This window comes from Miniopterus schreibersii (assembly GCF_964146895.1).
Source record: "Miniopterus schreibersii genome assembly, chromosome: 4".
NCBI classification, from domain to species: domain Eukaryota; kingdom Metazoa; phylum Chordata; class Mammalia; order Chiroptera; family Miniopteridae; genus Miniopterus; species Miniopterus schreibersii.
In genome coordinates, this window is record NC_138105.1 from 8,925,167 (window position 1) to 8,946,235 (window position 21,069).

Here is a 21,069-nt window from a genome sequence, read left to right on the forward strand (position 1 = left end):
GGAATTATGTAATAATTCTACTATTCGTGCAACTTTTTAGTATCTTGCTATTAGTAACATTAAACAAAATAATGTTTAAGTGTTTACATTTAGGCCTGAGATCTTCAAGAAAAATCCATTGGGAAATTTTTATATCTTGTGAAAAAGAAGTAAAAGCAGAATTTCAACTTCTGCTTTGAAAAAACGTTGATTTTCACATTCATCCATTTGGCAAAAGCATCTATTCAGTACACCTCCAACTCAGGTAAAGTGCTCACTCCTGGTGTGCACCTCTGAGGGTCTCCCAAACTCTCATTTGAGAGAGATGTGGGCTCCTTTGTCTCAATTATGCCCTGGAGGCCGCTTTCAGGTCAGGTCAGGTTGGGGAGGCCCTCTGAGGAGTTGTCCACCTCATTCCCCTGCTCTCAGGTGAGGGCTGGGGAGGTTTATATTCAGGATGCATCCTGGTCTCTGGGCTTCCCTGACCCTCTGGAGAGCATGCATAACCTGCACAAGCCTGCTCTTGCCCACACCTCCATTTCTTAAAATATCTGTTAGGGGCTGGGGGAGAGGGGGTGCTGGGAAGCTGGCAGGAAACCATCTGGAAGAACACGAGCTCCTGATTCAGAAGCCGTGGACCTGAAGCAGGAATCACTAGCCCAGCGGGAAAGGAGGCCTTGCGGTGCCTGTCCCCGCGCCTCGCACTCGGCGCGCGCTCGGCAACTTTCTCACCCGGCGGCGTACCAGGTGCCGCCGCGGCGCAGAGTATGTGCTCAGTAAACTGGCTCCCACCACCCTGGGCACCTCGCCCCTGCCTCTGTGGTCCCAGGTTTTCCGTATCCTGGGACACGGCTATGACTCAAGAGCATCCAGTCCAAAGGGCTGGGATTCGCGGTCCTGTCTGCTCCCGGGCCTGCGCTTTCACCCCCGGCGACCCGGCCCGGCCCCGTGCGTGCAGCGCAGCGCGCTCGCCCTGCCGGCTCCAGGGCTCGGTCCTTCTGGAAGGAGAGACCCGGTCAGATGAACACCCGGAGGCGGAGGAAAGGTCCTGCAGTTGGCACCTCCCAGGACGTGCGGGGGGAAGCGCTCCTGGCGCCTGCACGACTCGGGCCGGGCGCGCGCGGGGCGGCGCGGGCTCTCCCCGAAGGCGGCGGGAGGGCGGCGGGCCGCGCGCGCACCGGGACCCCGCCCGCCCGCGAAGCCCTCGCGGGGACGCGGAGCCGGGCGCGGGAGGCGGCGCGGGGACACTTCCTGCAGGGGGAGGACAGACATCCTGCCGCAGGGCCGCGGGAGCGGGCGCGGCCGGCACTGACGTGGCGCTGCAGCCGGGAGCCGGCGGGCCAGGCCGCCCCCGGGACCCCCGCCTCCCCCGGCGCCCCGGCCGCCCCGCGCCCCCCCCCGCCCCCGGCGGGAAGCGGCGGCGCCCGGCCTGCGGAGGGCGCACGGGGGGCAGGGCGCGCGGGCCGCCGGTCACCCACCTTTGCGACTCTGCGGGCCGTGTAGAGCCCCATCCCGTCCTGCACCCGGGACGACTTCAGGGAGAACCTGTCCGGCACGTACATGCCCAGCATTCTCCGGCCGCGGCGGGCGGCGCTGGGAATTTGGGGTGCGGGCGAGGGGCGGCGGCGGCCGGAGGAAATGGAGCCTTCCTCCCAGAATCCCCACCGCCCCGCCGATTCCAGGATCCCCCGCGGCTCGGCCCCTCCTCGCCGGCCTGGCTCGGCCCCAGCCGCCGCCTGTGCGCCCCGGCGGGGGCGCGGGCCGGCCGGGCAGGGGCGCCGGGCGCCGCGCGCTGATTGGCCCCGAGGTGGCGGCTCGGACCCGCGCCCGGGCGCGCTGCCCGCAGCCCGCTGGCCGGGCCCCCCGCCGGCCGCCCGGCGCCCCCGCCCGTCCGGCTCCGGGTCCGCGCCTCCGAAACCCCGAGGCCGGGCAGGGTTGCTCCTGGGCGCGGGCGAGGCGGGCATCCTCCCGAGCAGCTTGGCGCGGCTCCAGACTCCTGGGGCCGGGAAGCGGGGGTCCTCCCATCCGAGTGGGGCAACTTCGTGTTTTCACGCTTGTTCGAGGGGGTTGGAGTCCTCGGGGGCCAATAAGTAGGTTGTTTCACTTACAGAGAAAGGGGGCGCACCCCCTGCCCCCAAGCCATTTCCAGTTAATTCAAAATCGCCAACTATTTAAGTACTATTTAAATGGCGTGGAAACTACTTTTTTGTGTGTGCCTGCCCCTGGTTAGTACTTAACCTTCTCAGGATTTACCCTATTCCTGGGTCGCCTCTTGCTTGAAACTCCCTGACCTGACATTCGCAAGCAGACCTGGGGCTGTGGGACGTGGCAGGGAAGGCCCAAGCCAGCCACAGCCTTGTTCAGTGTATTTAGTACAGTTAGCGGGTATTGTGGGGTGCTCAGGAGAGACTTAAGGGGCTGTTTCACCCTTCAGGACCCGCCAGGAGCTTTCTGCTCTTTTCTCTTGATACTTTTCTACCTGGGGCCTTTTCTTGGAAACCATTGATGTTCCCATAAAATGATAACTTTGGCAAAATTAAAGGCCACACCCTTAAAAAACAAAATTCAACTGAATACATTTTAAAGATCTTATTGACTTTAGTTAACAATCCATGAATCAGGCAGCATCCAGTCTGGCAGATAGGACCTCGGAGGAACTTTACAACATTAAAGACTTTTGTAGGCAGAAGGGAGCGGAATAGGGAAGTCCAGGCAGCACAGCAGGTTGGTCACGGCAAGGTCGCTTCCTTTTAGGGGAGGGCAGAGCTCTGTCAGGCAGATGACCCCACTAGTGCTGGTCAGACAAGTCATGATTGGCTTGGGTAGGAGTCCATTTCTAGGAGAGCCGAAACTCTAAATATAGTCTGAGTTTGGTTGCAGGCCTTAGCATAAGTGACTCCATTTGGGGCCTGTCCTCATGTTTTTCACAGCACACACCATGGAAACGATTCCTTCTTTCAGGACGAAGGAAGGCCATGGAACACAAACAGTTCCTAATTTCCTAAGCAGAAGAATTTATTAAAGTTTAGAAAAAGTTTTTTTAAGCATTATGAGGAAAATCAATAATAGCAATATTTGGAGATTTTATTTATTTATTTTTAATATCTTTATTGATTTCAGAGAGAGGAAAGGAGAGGGAGAGAGAGAGAGAGAAACATCAATGATGAGAGAGGCATTGATCGGGCCCACAACCCGGGCATGTGCCCTGACCAGGAATCGAACCCCGATGGCCTGGATCCTAGGTCGACTCTCAACCACTGAGCCACGCCCGGCCGGGCAATATTTGGAGATTTTAAAGAATTGAACAAATGACCGCTTTTAAAGCAAATTTTTCTGGGAAGCTTTGCCAGGGGTGAGAGGAACCATGCCTTAATGGTTCTCTAAGTTTTGACCTTTCTGACCCACCATTGAAGATATTATCCAACTTTCAGTTGGAGGAAATGAATCAATGCATACACACAAAGTTTGTTGGGGGGAAATTTGAAATTCGATGGCCTTGAAACACATGATAAGTGTTCAATAAATATTTATTAATTGAAAGTGGATTTTGAGGCTAAACTGAGATTTTCAGACTAGTCGATGGTAAGCCCAGAATTCACCGCTGTACCTCAGAGAATCTGGACTAAGGAGCCCTTCCTTGGGGCCTTTAGCCCAGTGCTGACACGAGGCCAGACCAGGCCCACTGGGCCAGTGGAACCAGACCAGAGGGTGGCCCGTGGCATTGTCCCGGAACACGATACTTTATCAAAAGACTGTCGTTCAGCTGCTGCCCTGAAGCCACACTGGCTTCTCAGTCCAATGCTCTGCCATGTCTCTTTGGGCACAGAAGTGTCCACAGCTTTGACCACTAGAGAGAGCGAGAGGTCTTAGCCTGACACAGTCCCTGTTCCCTGATGACCCTGGCCTTGGCCTAGCTCCCTGTCGGTTGCATACTGTGTTTCTGGGGAACAAAGTTGCCAGCTCGCTCAAGAATGCTCATCTTTCCGAATGTAGTCATCGTTACTAATAAGGAAACTAAAAAAATAAATCCGTTGGTGAAGATAAATCTGAAAGTAATAAGCTGAGAAACTTTCCCGATCTTTTATGAAGCAAACAGTATATTTCATTGAAGTATGCGATGTTCTTTTTCTCTGTTGCTGGAGTGTGCTGGAGATCCACTACCTAAAATGTGGAAACCAGCAATAAAAATAATCTCTGTTACAACACACAACACGGATACATGTTTGCCAAACTGAGAGGCACAAGAGGGACCGGAAATTTGATTTTGAAGTCTGGAAGACAGTGGCGTTACGGTGAGTCATCTCTTAAAACTTTAAAAGCTAGAAAGTGACCTTTCAGTATTATCTCTGAAAAATGGGAAATTAAAAGTCTGCTTTATATCAGGAGTTTAAACCCAACCTTAAAAAAAAAAGAAATCAAAATATTGACATGAAAGCACTACCATGCTCCTGATCTACTTATTCTAGAAACTTCTGTGCTACTTGACACAAGAGAAATGACTCATTTCTCCTTCCTTTTAAGTTTGCTTTTGGCAGAATTTTTTTTATTTATTGATATGCCTAAAGCAAGCTCTAGTTATTGAATTAAGTGTGTGTACTGGTGCAGGCCTTGTTTTTTCATTACAAGAAAGACATGAATTATAATTCTATATTAATTATTTTACCCCAGATACTATCACATTCTTTTGATTGTGTCTGTTATTAATGACTCTTTCCAACCGTCCTGTAAGAATAAAAGGCTGGTAGAAAGAAACACTGAGGCTTATTTGTCTTTAGTTTCCTGAGAGTCAGAAGGATTTTGTAGTGAATGGATATAAAACCAACTTTCCTGAGCAGAAAAAGATAAAGATTTATTTGGTGGGACTCACAGAAAAAAAGCCTTGAAAATAAAATTCCAAGTTGGATGCTGGCTCTGAGACCGTATCTCCTTCACGTGGATTCCACAGTAGCCTGAGCACCGTGCGAAGGTGCCCCATCACCTGAAGGAGTCCGAGCACTGGGTCTCCCAGAACCTCTTCGTTTTAAGTGATGATGCCAATGACTCGTGCACAGAACCCAGAGGAGAATCGTAGCTTCCTTTAATTAGAAGAAACCTAGAAGTCGTGGGACTAGAGTGAGTAATGTTATAAAAAGGGAAACCGAAGCACAAATCAGTGGTCATGGCACCCCAAATGTCAGCACTGTTGGTAGAGAGAGCGTGGAGGGGGTAACCGGAAGCTGGAGGGAACCAACAAGGATAGTAGTTTCCATGTATTGAGTCTCATGTATTCCAGAGATTGGTCAGGGTTCTTTGGATCTTAAAGCCCTAATGTCCCAACTATAACAACCGCACAAAGTAAATTTTCTTAGCCCCATTTTATACACAAGGAAACAATCTCAGAGAGGTGATGGATCTTAGGCGGTTTCATGCATCCACGAAGTGGTGGAGGTGACACAGACTAAGGACTGGCTGATTGCAGTGTCCCCTGTTCTAGATCCAGCTGACAGACTCGCTCACTTTCCAGTGACTTCCCTCCAGGCTTAGCAGAGGCTCCAGGACACATGGGGCTCTCCAGTTCTCTCTCTCTCACTCCCTTCCCCCCCCCCAACTTTCCTCCAACTCTTCCCCTAAAGCCGGGAAGACAATATGATTGGCCAAGGTCATGGTCAGATGCTCCAGTCTGGTCCAATCAACTGTGCCTAAGAGGAGAGGGAGTCCTGTGATTCTTCAAGGCTGTCTCCTCTGCAGAGGGACTGCAAGATAAGACCTTATCTTTACAGAAAGTTTCTTTGAATCTGGCAGATATTTTGTGGTTTTTGTGGTTGACCTATTTATAGCTACAGCCTAGCTCATCCACACATTTTTTAATCTACAGAAATGGTAATATTAGAAAGAACTGATAATTAATCAAAAAGGCAATGCCAATGCTCCTATGTTTGTCAAAACATCACAATTTGTTTACTAGTTTCCCTTTTCCCTTATTAAAATAAAATGGTGACAAAAACAAATAAAATAATACAATAATAAAATTTAAAAAATAAAATAATAAAATAAAATAAAAAAGGTGGTTTTATTTAAACAGAGCTCAACTATTTTTTTTTTTTTAAAGTCACCCTTCCAAATGAGCAAGGAAGAATCTTAGTTTAAGTGAGCCTTTTCTATAAACTCTGAAACTATGTAGAGAGTAAAAATAATAGTTATTATAACAATGTCTTACTAATTATTTAGCACAGAGACAAGAACTAACTTCTTCCATAGAAAATGTTATTCCAAGTAAATATGCCAGTGAGTGCTGATGTCTTGATGAACTCTCAACAAAAAGGGCATGTACACAGCCAGCAACCTCATTCTCATTGGATCGGGGCCTCCCTATGGCTTCCTCTCTACGGATTGTTCCCTTCTTGTGTTTGGCAGCTGGAAGCTTCACGTAGCATTTCATCTTCAGACAGATGAGCTTCTCACTCCATCCTGTTAGGCTGAGTGTGCAATTGTAGCAAATCAATGCTGTTGGACGATCACTCATTTTTGAATTTTTCTCTGTTTTTCCCATTGTAAGCAAGTACTATTTTAATATATTTTCACATATGAATAAAGAACATTCTTTTTTACTTAGCCTCTTAGGTGAGTTCAAGAAAATTATGTTCACTAACATCGGGTTGCTTTGTTTCAGAGTCTTTGTAAGTAGGTGACAGTAGATATGTGCCACTTACTTCTAACACACCAACAAAATTTCCTGTCTCTGAACTAGGCCTGTAGATCTTAAGCTCTTATATCCAAGCTTAACCTGTGAAGTATAGTATTTAAATCATATACATGACCAAAATAAGAAACAATCAGTTATTCTGAAAGTGACTAGGACTGTGTGCCCTGAGGTGACTTCAGTCCTTTGTTATAAGAAACTTGTCAGCATATGGGAAACCAAACTGGAAGAATTTTGGCTGTGTGACAGGTGTAGTCTCTGGAGAAAAGATACCGAAAAAATTTAAATAACCCAATATGGCAAAAATAACAGATTCTCTCATTCCACTGGGTCAGATGTTTCCCCCGTGAGTTACGGCCCGCCGCCCTTGCGCTGCTGCTCGCTTTGAGGAATCGGGTCGCTTTACGTCTCCCTTTATTGAAGGCCACTAGGCAGCTGTGAAGAAAAAATTGGCATCGTACTGATTCCTCCAGTCATCAATTCCGAACGTTTCTACAAAATTTTACCATGAAGAACTTTAGACCAGAAGGAAGCAAAAGACTTTTTAAAAATTCACATAGACCATGCCGAGTCTGTGCTAAATCATACAGGCTGTGCACAAAAATGGCTTCTGGAAACCTCTTTCTCCAGACATGACTGCCAGGATGGTCCCCCCCCCCCCGTCGTTCCTGCCGGGGGGCTCTGTCCGCAGGTGCTCCCCGTCTCTGGGCTCTGCTGGACGGTGAGGAGCCTTGGGAGCAGCAGGGCCTGGGAAGCCAGGAGAATGGCTTTGGCCTCACAGCTCTGAGAAGTATTAACGTGAGACCACAGAAAAGGTGAACAGCGACTCTAACACCCGTTTCCTTGTCTTACAGCGGGGGTCATAATGCCCACTCTGCAGAGCCCCAGGCACAGAATTGTTTCCTAATAAATGGGAGTTATTGCTATTACTACTCCGGGTTAGGACTCGGTTTCATGGTCGCAGGTCCATGCTCTTCGCCAAGCCGCCTGGGTTCTGCCATAATGAACCAGAAGCAAGTCATGAGCTTGCATCGTGGCACATGGTGCTCCCCGGCCAGCCCTGCCCCCCAAGAATGCCAGTGTTAGCATCTGGACACTGCTGGCTGTAGGACAGCGATGCTTCCAGAGACAAGCAGGCCCCTGACGATTCCCGCAAGAGCGTGCGGGAAGCTCGGTTCTCTGGGCCCCCAGACCACCCGCATCTCCCGCTGGAGGGGAAAAGACACCTGCCCGCAGGTAAAGGGTGCTAACAGGTTTCGTCATGTGCAGTCCATGACAACGCTGCCAATTTATTTAAAAGTTCAAAGGAAGTTCTTCAATTATTAACTCAACGTGATGTCCATGTAAAAAATAATCTTTATGGTCATCCATCTCTAAGGTCATATGTTCCTGCAACGCGTATTTATAGAACCTGCAGCAATGTGCCAGGCGCAAGGAATTAGCCTGGAGGTGGAGTGAGTTTGTGGGGAAACAAAGTCTCCCTGCCACGGAGAAGGCCTCCCATCTGCTTACTAATCAGAAGGGGACACAGACACGGAGCAGCCACGAGAGAGATGGCGCTGTGGTCTCGCACAGACACGGTAAAGGCCTCGCAGAGCTCAGGGGGAGGACCGAAGCCGTTTCTGCGCATCAGCTACAACCACCCAGCATCAGCGCTGTGTCTGAGCCAAGTGCATGAGAAAGACGGGACTGGGCAGCAAGGCTCCTGAGGACAATTGGGAGGGACACGGGGAACCTGACAGACACAGGGGAGGGTGCGCAGGGGCCAGAACTGGTTCCTTACACCCCAGCTCAGCTCCGGATACATGGACAAACACGGGAACCCATCACGGAGTGGACAAGTAGTAAATTGGACACATGGCAAATTGGTATGAGGATGTTCTCATTGAGAGGAGGGGCACCATCGTCTCGAACAAATCTTTCATTAGGTACTAAAAAATTCCTCCAAAATTAATTGTCAACCGTAGAACTGAATGACCTCTACCTGCGTTTTGCCCTCCAAAATGTACCCCCTTCTGTCTACCGAGGGCTGAATTTGGTCTGGGTACACATACTCCATTATGCTAATATTTAGAAAAGATAATTAAAGTCAACACCAAAAAAAGAGACCTGCTTGAAATCTTCATAATAGTTTTCACACAATGAGAATGTAGAAATGAAAAAATATGAGTTAATCTTAAAACTATTTGGTTCATTTATTTTGGATTCCTGGGCCCCATATTTCACACACATTCGCCTCTATTTTCTTTACCTTTTCCTGCCAGTCTCCTGCAGCTCGGTGTTATTATATACTATAAAAAATATTTTACTCATGCAAGTGCAATGCTTTCAACTTTCCAGCCCAGTAGGGAAAATGTGGCGGTGTTTAATTCTCCGGGTTTACGTTTTTTCATGGGAAATGAAAGTCAAAATCTGAAAGGTAGCAACTTGCAGTAAAACATTATTTTTCTTCTTTTCCCAACCTGTCTACATGGCAGCACGTTCAAATACTCTATTACAGATAATCCTAGCCAATTTAAATGTCCAATTTCTCAATAAAATATGAATCAGGAAAAAGTCACTATCTTTGCAAATGTGATTCCAATTTTCGCCCTCAGATAGTCAACCACATTCCACTCACTCCGGTGGGAGTTACGCAAAGTACATCTGAGGGGAGAAAATGTGACCCACGAAATTTAAAATTATTGCAGGGTAAGTAAAATATTTCTTACGCTTCTGATTATATAGCAACTGTAGGGCTATCAAAAGGAAGACATTAAAACCCCATAATATAACAAAATTCAATTAAAAGAAGTTGTTAATTTAACTAGCTTTGAAGAGCTCTAACTTATTTTAAAGAACATATCTATAAACAGTGCTTCCTTCATTCAAAAAATATTCATTCATGCCAACATCACTTTTCAAAGGAAAAGCATTTCCTAGCCCAGTAACACTCCACATGACACTCGGTAAGTGAAATCTGAAAAAGCTCCGTTGCCTGTACTAGGAAGGACTGTTTTGATCCTTGTAATATAGATTAATATAGTTTTATCAGTTGCAATCAGATAATTTCTACCATTGGTTCTAAAAATAGAGACAAAGAGTAAATAACTAAACTAAACCATTAAAAGAAAAACTGATTTCAATCATTTTTTCACTGAATTCATGGCCCCAAAGTTTGTTTTAGACCTTTAGTGACACGGCCCCAATAAGTTCAATCATCCAGGTCTAGAAACAGTTCTGCTAACACCCGCACTTGACATACAGGCTCCGCCCGTGCCTACCCGCTGGCTTGGATTTAGACTGGTTTCAGTCGGGTCTTGCCCCTTCCGGTGTCACTGGCACTACCCAGAGTGGAGACCCTCAAAGCCCCCCAGCATTACAATAGCTTCTCCCCGCTTGAGTGCATTGCAGACATCTGCGTGCATGAATAGCCCTCATCAAGTGGAAATCCCAAAATCCTTACCCCGAAGTCAAAAGGCTGCCCACAGTCTGGCCCCAGCCGCGCCTTCCACCTGGCCTTCCCCTGTTCTTCTAGAATCCCCCATTCGGTCGCGTTCACTCCGCCTCTCTTCCCTCGGACTTTATCATGCCCGGCTCAAAGTCGTGCTTACGTTTTCCCCAGTGCTTGAAATGCCCTCTCTAGTATTTTATCTTTGTTTAACTTCGATCATCCTTCACAGGCCAACCTGTGTGTCATCTTTTCCATGAGACCATTTCTGATCACAATTGAAGGCAATCTCTCTTGCTGTCACATAGCAGGAGTTTGTCTTCGGTTCCTTTGGCATTGCTGGGGGGGGGGGGGGGGGGATCTGTGTGTTTCTCATATCTACCTAATTAGATTTCAAGGTCTTTGAAGATCGCAACTATGTCTTGATTTTATCTCATTTATCTAGAACCCCACTTTAAGGAGAGTGGCGCAGTTCAGAGAGGCTGGCCGCGCATTGCACAGCTCCAAGGGCCCCCAGGCGGGTCCCCAGTCACTGTGATCGGGAGCTGGCATACAGCACGGACTTGTTACTCACGCATGACTTCTACCTTTCTTGTGTCATTTCTCTAATGTTTTATAACAGCAGTCTCTCAATAGTTCGCAGCCGCCTCTGGCTTTTTCCTACTGAAGGGTAGCAGGATATACTACCCCAAAATATGCCTTTGGGGCACAAAGAATTATTTAGGGCTGATTCTTCTGAGAAACAACAGACGCAGGAGAAGCTCTGAAAATGCAGCAGGGACCCTTCTGTGGGGAAATTTACATCTATAAAGGAAATCTCCATTTGTAAGATGCCTCCCTCTCGGTACCAGGAAGGACGGGTGACTGAGAAACTCCTTCGGCCGAAGGGGCAGGGGACCGAATCTGCATGACAAACCCGGCTCTATCCCAGACTTTTCCGGGTCACCTCCCCTAACTGGCTTCTCGACTCCTCCCTGAACATCTTTCTTTTGTCTCCTGCCGAAGATGGAATTGAAGGTGGAGGCTTGGGCCATCTGGAGAGTCATTCAGTCTCCCCGGGTGTCTCCCACGTGGACGTGAGGTGGACGCGTTAATGCCCTTCCGTTTGCTTGTCTCTCGTTAACGTCTCAGCCAAGAACTCAGAAGGGCAGAGGGAAACTTATTTTTCCTTCCCTCCAATTTAGGTGAAAAGGAAGGAATCCTTTCTTGCTCTGAAGCCCGCTAACAGATAAACTGAGGCATATTGTAGTTGTTTTTTAAAGAGTTTGAGCAAAACTCGATCCACCTTGGGCAGCAGCAAACCAGCGGTGGTGAGGAGCCGCTGCTGATAGGAGCCGGGGGACACTTGGGGGAGAAAAGACAGCAGTGAGGTTAGGGCTTCAGGGACAGCTTTAGTTGAAGCTCACTTGGCGATTTGTGATTAGTGTCCTTGGTGCTTTGGCTTCGTAACCTGGAGGCACTCACAGGCTTAGATTTGGGGTCGCTTTCTAGGCTGCCGGCAAGCTAACCTCACAAGCTCAGGGGAGGCCTGCCTGGCGGCCTTGCAAACTCAGAGGCCCAAAGTAACCACAAAGGATGGTCTCAAATTAAAACTTTTCAACTAAAAGCAGTTTATGGTGGGTAGTCATGTCCTAGGCTGGTATCTTCCCTGACAAAGGTCAATCTTTACCTTAACTGAGCCTGTCTATTGTCTTTTTACATCTACGATCACATATCATTGGAATGTCAGTAATTTTCCTTTCTCTGGACCCCTCAAAGCACAGGCACAGCCCTGCGGAGACCACAAAGCCCCTCATTGTCATCAAGTTAATTATTGACTGTTAACTGTCCAGCACCCACCTAAGTAAAAGAAGTGTGTCTATCATTTTACTTTCTACCCAGTCCCAGAGGTTTCCCCACTCTGCTTTCTCCCGCCTCCCTAATCCATCACCAGTGGATTTCATGTCACCCACTTACATCTCGTCTTTTGATTGTAATCTGTAAAGCAAGGTGCAAGACTGCCGTTCTCGGGAGCATTCTTTCAATCCGTTGAGGTTTGGCTTCCCAGCAATTGTCCACAGTTAGGCTCAAATAAACTCACAAAAATTCGTCACAGGTTTGCTGGCTCTCTGCCTGGTGCCAGCTGAGAAAGGAAGGTCGTCCACCTTGACCTTTCCAAGTTCAGGTGAGCTGAGGGACATGTAAGAATCAGTTCTTTGAATTGTGACTCTTGTGAGTTTGGATTTGGGGAGCCCATTGGTTATTGATCTTTTCCTTCCAAGGGACAGCTGTTGCTTCCTGTTTGTCTAGTTTGTGTCCTGAGGACTAGACTTGGCTTTCTGCCTGCGCAGGCTGTCGGGCTTGGCATGTGCAGGTAACTCAGTGTTCAGGTTGGGGCCCAAAAATATGGCTGGGTCAGAAATATGGGTTGCACCCTATTTGAGGCTAGCATCCTACCGACTGTTACCAGCTCGCAGTGGGATTGTCTGACTCTCCTTTTACCCCTGGGGTTGCTCTGGATCTTGGGAGGACCACATCCTTACACCCTCTGTGGAGATGCCTTCGCATCCACGGTTGTCATAAAAGGATTATCGGTTTTGGTTTCAAGTCACTTGATAAGCATATTTTGATTTAAAACAAAAGGGAAAACAATAATTTAATTTTAAAAAATGTTCAGAACTGCCAGGAATATTTACTGTCCATCCTGGCTGAAGCCTGATACTAAGATATTTGAGAGGATTTTTTAAGTAAGGAGCCCAATGGTCAGAAGTTGGCCTGATTGGAAGCTGATATTCGGAACCTGGTAGAAACTTGGTTGAGGGGACTTCTCTCCTCAGCTACAATGGACCCATGTGCCCAGAAGGGAAGAAAACATTCGGCAGCCTTTGTGGAATAGTTTATTGAAACATCCCAAAGACACACAGTTCTGACTCTAGAACACGATCTTTTGCTCTCCATCTCGGTGGGAAATCTCCCTGATGTAATAAAGCAAATGGAAGCAAATGTAGTGAGAGTACAAGTCAGCCCCTCGGGAGCATCCAGGCTTCTTACGTTGTAAAATAGATGGACGTTGGAAACAGGACTGTCCCAAGCTTAGGAAAAACGAAGAACACATACAGAGTGATTACCCTAGACCTCTGAGGATGGGCAGCTATGCCCCGAAACTCCTTGGAAAAAATGTACCGTTTCTCTGTACCTTTGAGGTAAACTTTCTGCCATGTCTTCTGCAGGACCTGGGAGCCATCTCTTGAAATGCAAACTTTAGGGAGATGGGTCTCATCAGAAGAGGGAAAAAAGGAGCTATTTGGAAAAATCAAAAAGTCCCCACAAATATTACTAAAAAGCCTTCACCATCCAAGCAAGTAATCTTAACTTACTCCATATGCCAGAAACACGATTTGGATTCAATCATTCTTTATTTATAAACTAGGGAGTTTTGTACTATTGCTCTTGTCTCAGGACTAAATTTTGTAAATAAAATCTATAAGATCTCCTTACCTATGCTGCCCACATAAAGAGACCGAGGCTGAGTCGGCAGAGCTGGTTTTGTCAGGAGCTAACGACGATCTTGTGACCGCTGTAGCATCTCAGATTGAAAAGGCCCACTGAGTACCTCCCCACATCAGAGTTAAATTCAGAAGACAGTGAGCAAAGAAATCACCCTGAGAGAGGAATGGGACACAAGCTCATGGGGACAAGAATCCGATTCCCACAAGTCCTCTCGTTAGCGATACTGGACACGGGAGGGCAGTGAAGCAAAACCGTAAAACTGGTCACTGGCAAAGGAAAAGAAAAGATCCGAACCTAGAATGTTATTATTGAGCCAGTGAGTGAGTGAGTGAGTGATTTTATGATAAAGTTTTTTTTGGAAATATCTGTATTACATGTGATATATTTTAGTACAGTGTTGCCTCGGTTTTCGAACATCTCTGTGGACGAGCTTTCGGGTCACAAACACCATAAACCCAGAAGGAAATGCTTCGGTTTTCGAACCCGCCTCAGAAGCCGAACAGGCCCCGTGGCTTCCGCTGAGGACAAAGTCCTGAGGCCCGACTGTGGGCTGTGGGTCCCTCGGGTCTCGAATGTTTCAGAACCCGAACGGGCTTCCAGAACGGGTCACACTCGCAAACTGAGGCACCACTGTATTTCTATGCTTTTTAAAAAATATTTCTTATTAATTCTCATAGAGAGAGGAAGGGAGGGGGAGAGAGAGAAACATCAACGTGAGAGCAAAACATAGATCAGCTGCATCCTGCACACCCTCTACCGGGGACAAACCCGCAACCCGGGGCCTGTGCGCTGACCAGGAATTAAACCAGCAAACTTGCGGTGCACAGGATGACACTCCAACCCACTGGGCCACACCGGCCAGGGCAAGAATAAAAAGTTTAACGTAAAATAACAATACAGTGGAGTACATCAAAATTTAAGACTTCTGGCCCCGGCTGAGTAGCTCAGTTGGTTAGAGCATCATCCAGATACACTAAAGTTGTAGGATCGATCCCCAGTCAGGGCACATATAAGAGTCAACCAATGAATGCATTAAATTAGTGGAACAGCAAATCTCTCTCTCTCTCTAAAATAAATTTTAAAAAATGTAAGACTTCTGAACAATTGAAGAAATTATTACAATATTAAATGACAAACTGTGGACTAAGAAAAATATTTGTAATAGAGGTAACATCAGTAAGAAAATGGCAAATACCTAATAGAAAAATGGACAGAAATGAAAAAGTAATGAATAGGAGTGGAAATATAAACGGCCATTGAAAGGATGATTAACTTCTATGGTAACCAGGGGGAAAAATTGCAGCAATGTGACATCACATCTTATCCCATCGGTTAGGCAGAAATGTAAGCGCTGAGCACAGGCCCCAGTGTTGGTGACGGGCGTGTGGGGTGATGGGTGCTCGCACCCTCAGCTTGTGCAAGGGTGAACTGGGAGATGCCCTTCGGGGAGAAATTGAACAATACCTATTAAACCTAAAAGAGCACACACACTCGAACCCAGCAGTTCTGCTTACAGGCTCCCACCCTCCCACCCGCGCTCGAGGGGAATGTGCTGTCCCCGTGCTCACTGTCATTTGCAACAGCACATTCAACTATGAAGAGTCACAGAGGGACAGAGCAGGTTCAACGGATCGGGGAGACCCCAGTGTCCCCCGTACATGATGCTCAGCGAGAAAAGCGACATGTACAATTACGTGGGCAGCGTGTCACTCGTATGAAAAATTACAAAACACACCAAGCCGTGCTACACATTTTATGGGTACACGTAGGTAAGCACAGTTCTGAAAAATACACGTGAAACGTTATAAAATGGTTTATCTCAGGCGAGGGAGGGAGAATCAAAGCTGGTTTTAAAAGGGACTTCAGCCGTAGTATTCTAGATTTTTCCAGGAAGGATGGGGTTTTCATTACAGATGTAATTTTAAAAGGTGAAAATGAAAGAAAAGAGGGTAGGCTTCGGAGCCGCAGAGGTCATACTGTAGAGTCCAGCTCCACGTGGGGAAGTTATTTGATGTCTGACATCAGTTTCCTCTTCCAGTAAATAAGGGTGCTAATGTATATATTATAATCTATGTAATATAACTATATTTAATATATAGTAAAATATAGACAGCATTTATACAGTATGATAATGTAATATATAATCTAGTATACGAAGCCTAATATAATATATAATAAAATATAATTATATATACTATTATATATCATTATGTGTAATAATAATCATATATATTGTAATAGATCTATAATAACATAGACATATGATACAGAGAGATACAGAGAAAGAGTGTAGAATAAATTAATATTTGTGACCCACAGAGTACTGTTTGTTCATAGTTGGTGCTCAAAAAATGCCAGTTCCCTGCTCTTTCCATTTAATGAGAACAAGACGCACAGTCCGTGCTCAGCCGTGTCCTGAGGGTGGGCCTATCTGTGGGCTCCCAGTCCGCAGCCAATGTGCCTGAGAAACACTCGGCCCGGGGGCTGGCAGAAAACAAGAAAAGAGCCCTAAGTCCAACAGGACTCATTCACCTGGACACAGCCTCGGCCTCCCTCGGAACCGCCTCCGACGGTTTCAAACACTTGCCTTCCCGTCCAAGGAACTGAAACATTATTACACTAATTACCTTGGAAAACAAGAGCCAAGGACCAAAGGTCTTTGAAAAACCACTTTTTTGCCTCTTTGACAAATATTTCTAGGCCCTGTAAAATTAAACATCCCATTATAAAGAGATGAACTGCCCCCGGTCGGGGTATTTGTTTCTGAATAGTCCTGTGGCAAGTCCCAGTCTGAGCCCAGCCAGAAACCCAGGCTCGGAGGTTCGCTGGGACCGTAAACCGCGAGTGCAGTTTTATGAAGGACAGAGGACCCCAGGCTGAACTCGCCCAATTAAACGGATTCCATTTATCTCTGAATTCGGCCCAGGGCCCCACATTACTGTTTTACTCCAGAATAAACATCAATTTACCGATGCAGGGAAGCTTGCAGCTGCTGAAAGCCTGCTGTTTCCCCATGGAAACCTTGATTTATTTAACTCCGATTGTAAAGTCGAGGAGTCTAATACATTTGAAGGCACAAAAATGAAGAAAGAAAACATCTGTAACTTAGAGATAAACGCTGGGGACTAAATTGATTCTCGGTTATTTGTGAGCAGTTTTAATTTGACTTAGATGCGAGGACTTGGGCCCATAACTCCACAGAGCATAGCACCTTCCTAAACGCATCACACACCAGCGTGCAAGTCACAGTGGACATACGGCGTCCAGGAAACCGTAGGCCTTGAGAACTGTAGGTGCAAATGCAATTATGGATGCAAGATTAAAGTTTTGGTTTAAGTTGACCCATATATTTTCTTTACAAAGAGAAAGATAATAGTCTGAAAAAATGAGAATAAATTAATATTTGTGACATCTTTGACAATGGGGGGGTAGGAGGCAGGACAGAGCGGTTATTGATAAAGAGTATTATTGCTTTACCTTGAGTTCAATTAGTCCTTGATTCAAAAATTGGTTATTTTCCTCACACAGCAACTTAAAAAATCATCGAGTCACTAACACCTCACCTGTCATGACTGACATGGATGTGAAGAAAGGGCACATCTCTGACACGCTCTAAGTGGCTCCTGAGGAGAGCTGCAAAGGTGGCACACGAAACGTAAAGTGTGTGCACGGACATTGCCAGAACTCTTAGTGCCCATGTAATAAAAATGCCTACTAAGCCCAGCTGGGCGTGGCTCAGCGGTTGAGCATTGATCTATGATCCAGGAGATCGGGGTTCGATTTCCGGTCAGAGCACATGCCTGGGTTGCAGGCTTGATCCCCAGTTGGGGGCCTGCAGGAGGCAGCCATTCAATGACTCTCTCATCATTGATGTTTCTATCTCTTCCTCTCCCTCTCCCTTCTTCTCTCTGAAATCAGTAAAGGTATTTTTTTTTTAAAAAATGGGTACTGAGCCTGGCCAGCATGGCTCAGTGGTTGAGCATCGACCTATGATCCAGGAGATAGAGGTTGGATTCCCGAGGTCAGGGCACATGCCCGGGTTGCTGGCTCCATCCCCAGCAGGGGGCGTGCAGGAGGCAGCCCATCAATGACTCTCATCATTGATGTTTCTCTCTCTCTCTCCCTCTCCCTTCCTCTCTCTAAAATCAATAAAGATATATATATTTTTAAATGACTACTGAGGAGTTTTTACACAATGTAAAACTGTAAAAATATTTTTCCCCTTATAGATGTACAGAGATAAACAAAACCCCCCTAAGGACTGTAGCTTACTTTTTCATGTTTTCATGACATTCTACTGCTCAGAAAGGCATGAGATCAGCTAGAAGAGATTGACACTTTTTAAAAAAAAGTTGGGGTTTTTTTAAATTGATTTTAAGAAGAGAGTGAGGGGGCGGGGGGAAAGAATCATCCATGAGACATCAATCGGCTGCCTCCTGCATGCCCCCTACTAGGGATCAAGCCCAAAACCCGCACATGTGCCCTGACCAGGAATCAACCTGCAACCTCTGGTGCATGGGATGGTGCTCAGCCACTGAGCCACACCAGCCAGGGCTAGACTGACACCTTCTGAACAAATGTATGATATTTGGGGGCTTCACTTGGGGGTCTCTCTGTGTACATCTATGCATAAGCACTTATGTATCCACTTAAGTAACCAGCTTTGAGAAATCAAAAGCAGGCAAACAATTATAGCAGATCCCAGATGCTACTATAATCAAATCTGAATTACCCATCGGCAAATACCTCCTGCCGGGGAGAAGAGGAATGAATCCCGACAGAAGGGACACCTGGGCCCAGAATCAAAGCCAATTCCCGCACCCAGCGAGGTCTGGTGTCGCTTGTCCACACAGCATGGCCTCCTTCCCTGCACCCTGCGTCTTGGCAGCGGGGCCTCTGCCAGCTTTCCCGGGTCTCCTTACTAGGAAACCTCCAGAGAAACCCGATCTGGCCTTCACGCTGGTACCTCCCCTTTTCCAAACTTTCACCCGCTTCCCTGCCCCGCCCCAGGGTGCTCCACTGAAATGGGTTCCTTTCACGGCTCTGCCTACCAGTGTCGCGGATTCCACACACGTAGACACTGAAGCAAAACACGGACAAGACTACACACACACACCTTACTTCCTCTCCTTGATCTTCCCAGGAAAATAGCCTGTCTCAGCCGAATATCACATATGCCGTCCACTTTACGTACAGCCTTTCTGGACTTCGGTTCTAAGGCGCTTCCTCTCCCAACGTGGTAACCGATTGAGAGAAGACCAGCAGCTGCGGGCAGTGCTCTCTGCGAGCTGTTTCCTCTACTGCGGGCGGGGGAACTGGACCGCCAGTCTCTAAGCTACCTTTGAATTCTAAAAGTGAATGACTCTAGCAGGTTCCAGGAATCGGTACGTCTTTATTTCTTGATTTCAATTTTTTTTTTTTTTTACTCACTGTATTAGTTTGCCAGGGCTTACAGATCACAAAGTCCCACCATCTCCTACTGCCCTTCCTCCGTCACTTAAGTGTGAGTGACAGTCGCCATAATCACCTAGTGAGAGGAATAGAATAAGAAAAATTTTAAGCACGTCGGGGACCATTTATCAGGACCTGCCAATAAATAGACACTAAACAGTTTGCATTTTGAAGAAATAGAAACTCTTTCAGGCCACACTAATGTGGCTCGTAATATGGATCCTGATATTAAGCCCAACTAACCCTAACGATACTTCACCAAAAAGATCCCTTTGAAAATCTGATCCTGTACGAGAAACAAGTTATATTGCATTTCTCTCTCCAGTCTGATTGCCCTCTTTTAATCTCCTGGAATTTGTAAAATGCAATATCTTTGTGGAGCTAATCTGGTGATGAAGATTTGAGAAAGGATTTAAACCAAATACGCTGTATCAAGTACATTTCTCATGTAATGAATGAAACATTGATGGATTTTTAATAAAGTTATTGTCAGAATGCTATAATTTCTGTCTTTCATCTGTTTCCTAAACCATCGCAGCCCATCTCTAAGCTTGTGGATTTAATAAATCCACACTAAGTGCTAACCCTGGGGAAACCTGGCCAGGACCCGGAGGACTGGCCCTGCGGCCACGGCCCTGGGCGCCGCAGACGGGCCCGCGCATCTGTGAAGCTCAGGAAGAGCCGTGAGCGCTCGCTGAAGCCACGACGGAGTGTCAGGGTTTTCTTAAGGGAAAAAAATTCTACATTCCGAGTCAAACAGATTCTGAAAATAAATTTCCCCGGGCTTCTGAGGTACCAGAGGCACGCGCGAGATGCGGCAGGTGCGTTCGTGCAGATTCCGCCAGTGGGGCGTGCGGCCCTGACCCACGAGGCTCACTCGAGCCTCAGGCTGCTCCTCCCTGGACCCTGCCCGCGCCGCACAGCCCGCCCCGCACAGCCCGCCCCGCCCTGCTCTTTACACGCACAAAAAAACCGAGAGGCGCCTCCTGCCAGGCTCCGCACAAGCCGGGCCTGCCCTCTCTCCTCGCCAGCCGCCAAGGTGCCAGCGCCTGTCTCTGTTAGGTCATCACCCTGGATTCAGAGAAGTTCGTAAAAAGTAAAATACAGACCCTCACATGCACAAATCCACAGCTCAGTGTTGTTTTACCAAGTTCGTGCCTATTGGTTTCTTCCCAACGGTCTAAATGTCACCCATCGTTCGAAGGACTAAAAGTGCAAAATCCCGAAGTTACTTATTCAGATAGCTTCATTTCCAATACACGCGTTTTTATTTTAATGTGGAATTATACAGACCATAGCACCCATGGAAGGTATCAGCTGGACGGTTAAAAGCCGCTATGCCCATCTATTTTCCAGTCCATAGTTGACGGCACACTTGCTGAAGAAAGTTTTGAGGCTGATTTTCTGTGCTAATTAAAACCTTTCAATGTGTAAAACGTGCAACGATTTTAAAATTCACTTTTTAAAAGTCACCGAAAAGTGATTGCCAATTCTATCGACTGCGTGTGAAGCTGCTGGTGATTTGTCGTGCTTTCTCTTCTACTCGTCTGCAAACATTTTTTTTGTCCTAAAAGTGTTAAGCACAAAATCGCGCAGCCCCTCCTGGAAGAACACAGCAGTGAACATTTCCCAGTATTCAGCGAGGGAAACTGCTCGTCTTTGGAAACGGCACAGCGCACAGCGTGTTGTTTATAGTGTGCTGTTCCATATCTACTTCAATAAAATAAACCTTGCTTGGTGGTGTAAAAAAAGCAATGATTAAGTTTTTTGTTATGCTTGTGTGAATGGTTTTCTTTCAGAAATAAACCGCCCATTAGATTAGGTCACTGAAACCAGACTTGGGCAAGTTTTTATCACTTTAAAACTAAATTCTTCCTCTTGCTCCCTCCAGGTAACAGGAAGCAATTTCAGTAAATATGGCACTTGACCTGATGGGCCGGCATCTAAACACCCACCCCAAGGGCCCTTCCTGCGGCTCCCGTTCAGGGGTTTCCCTGGAGAGCTCGAGCTTCTAGAAGTCTGAGCAGCATTCACTCCCCAA

The 21,069-nt window shown here is 47.0% G+C and overlaps 1 protein-coding gene across 2 annotated transcripts in view; it reads right to left on the reverse strand.

Annotated features, from left to right (window-relative positions):
• The window catches only part of PRDM5 (PR/SET domain 5), a 107,316-nt gene extending 105,661 nt beyond the window's left edge, over nt 1-1,655 (reverse strand). For both annotated transcript variants that reach the window (XM_081136279.1, XM_081136278.1), the window contains exon 1: nt 1,458-1,655. In XM_081136279.1, coding sequence (XP_080992405.1) covers nt 1,458-1,550 — 93 coding nt within the window. In that variant the 5' untranslated portion in view covers nt 1,551-1,655. The remainder of the gene's footprint in view (nt 1-1,457) is intronic.
• Between the last annotated feature and the right edge of the window lie 19,414 nt (nt 1,656-21,069).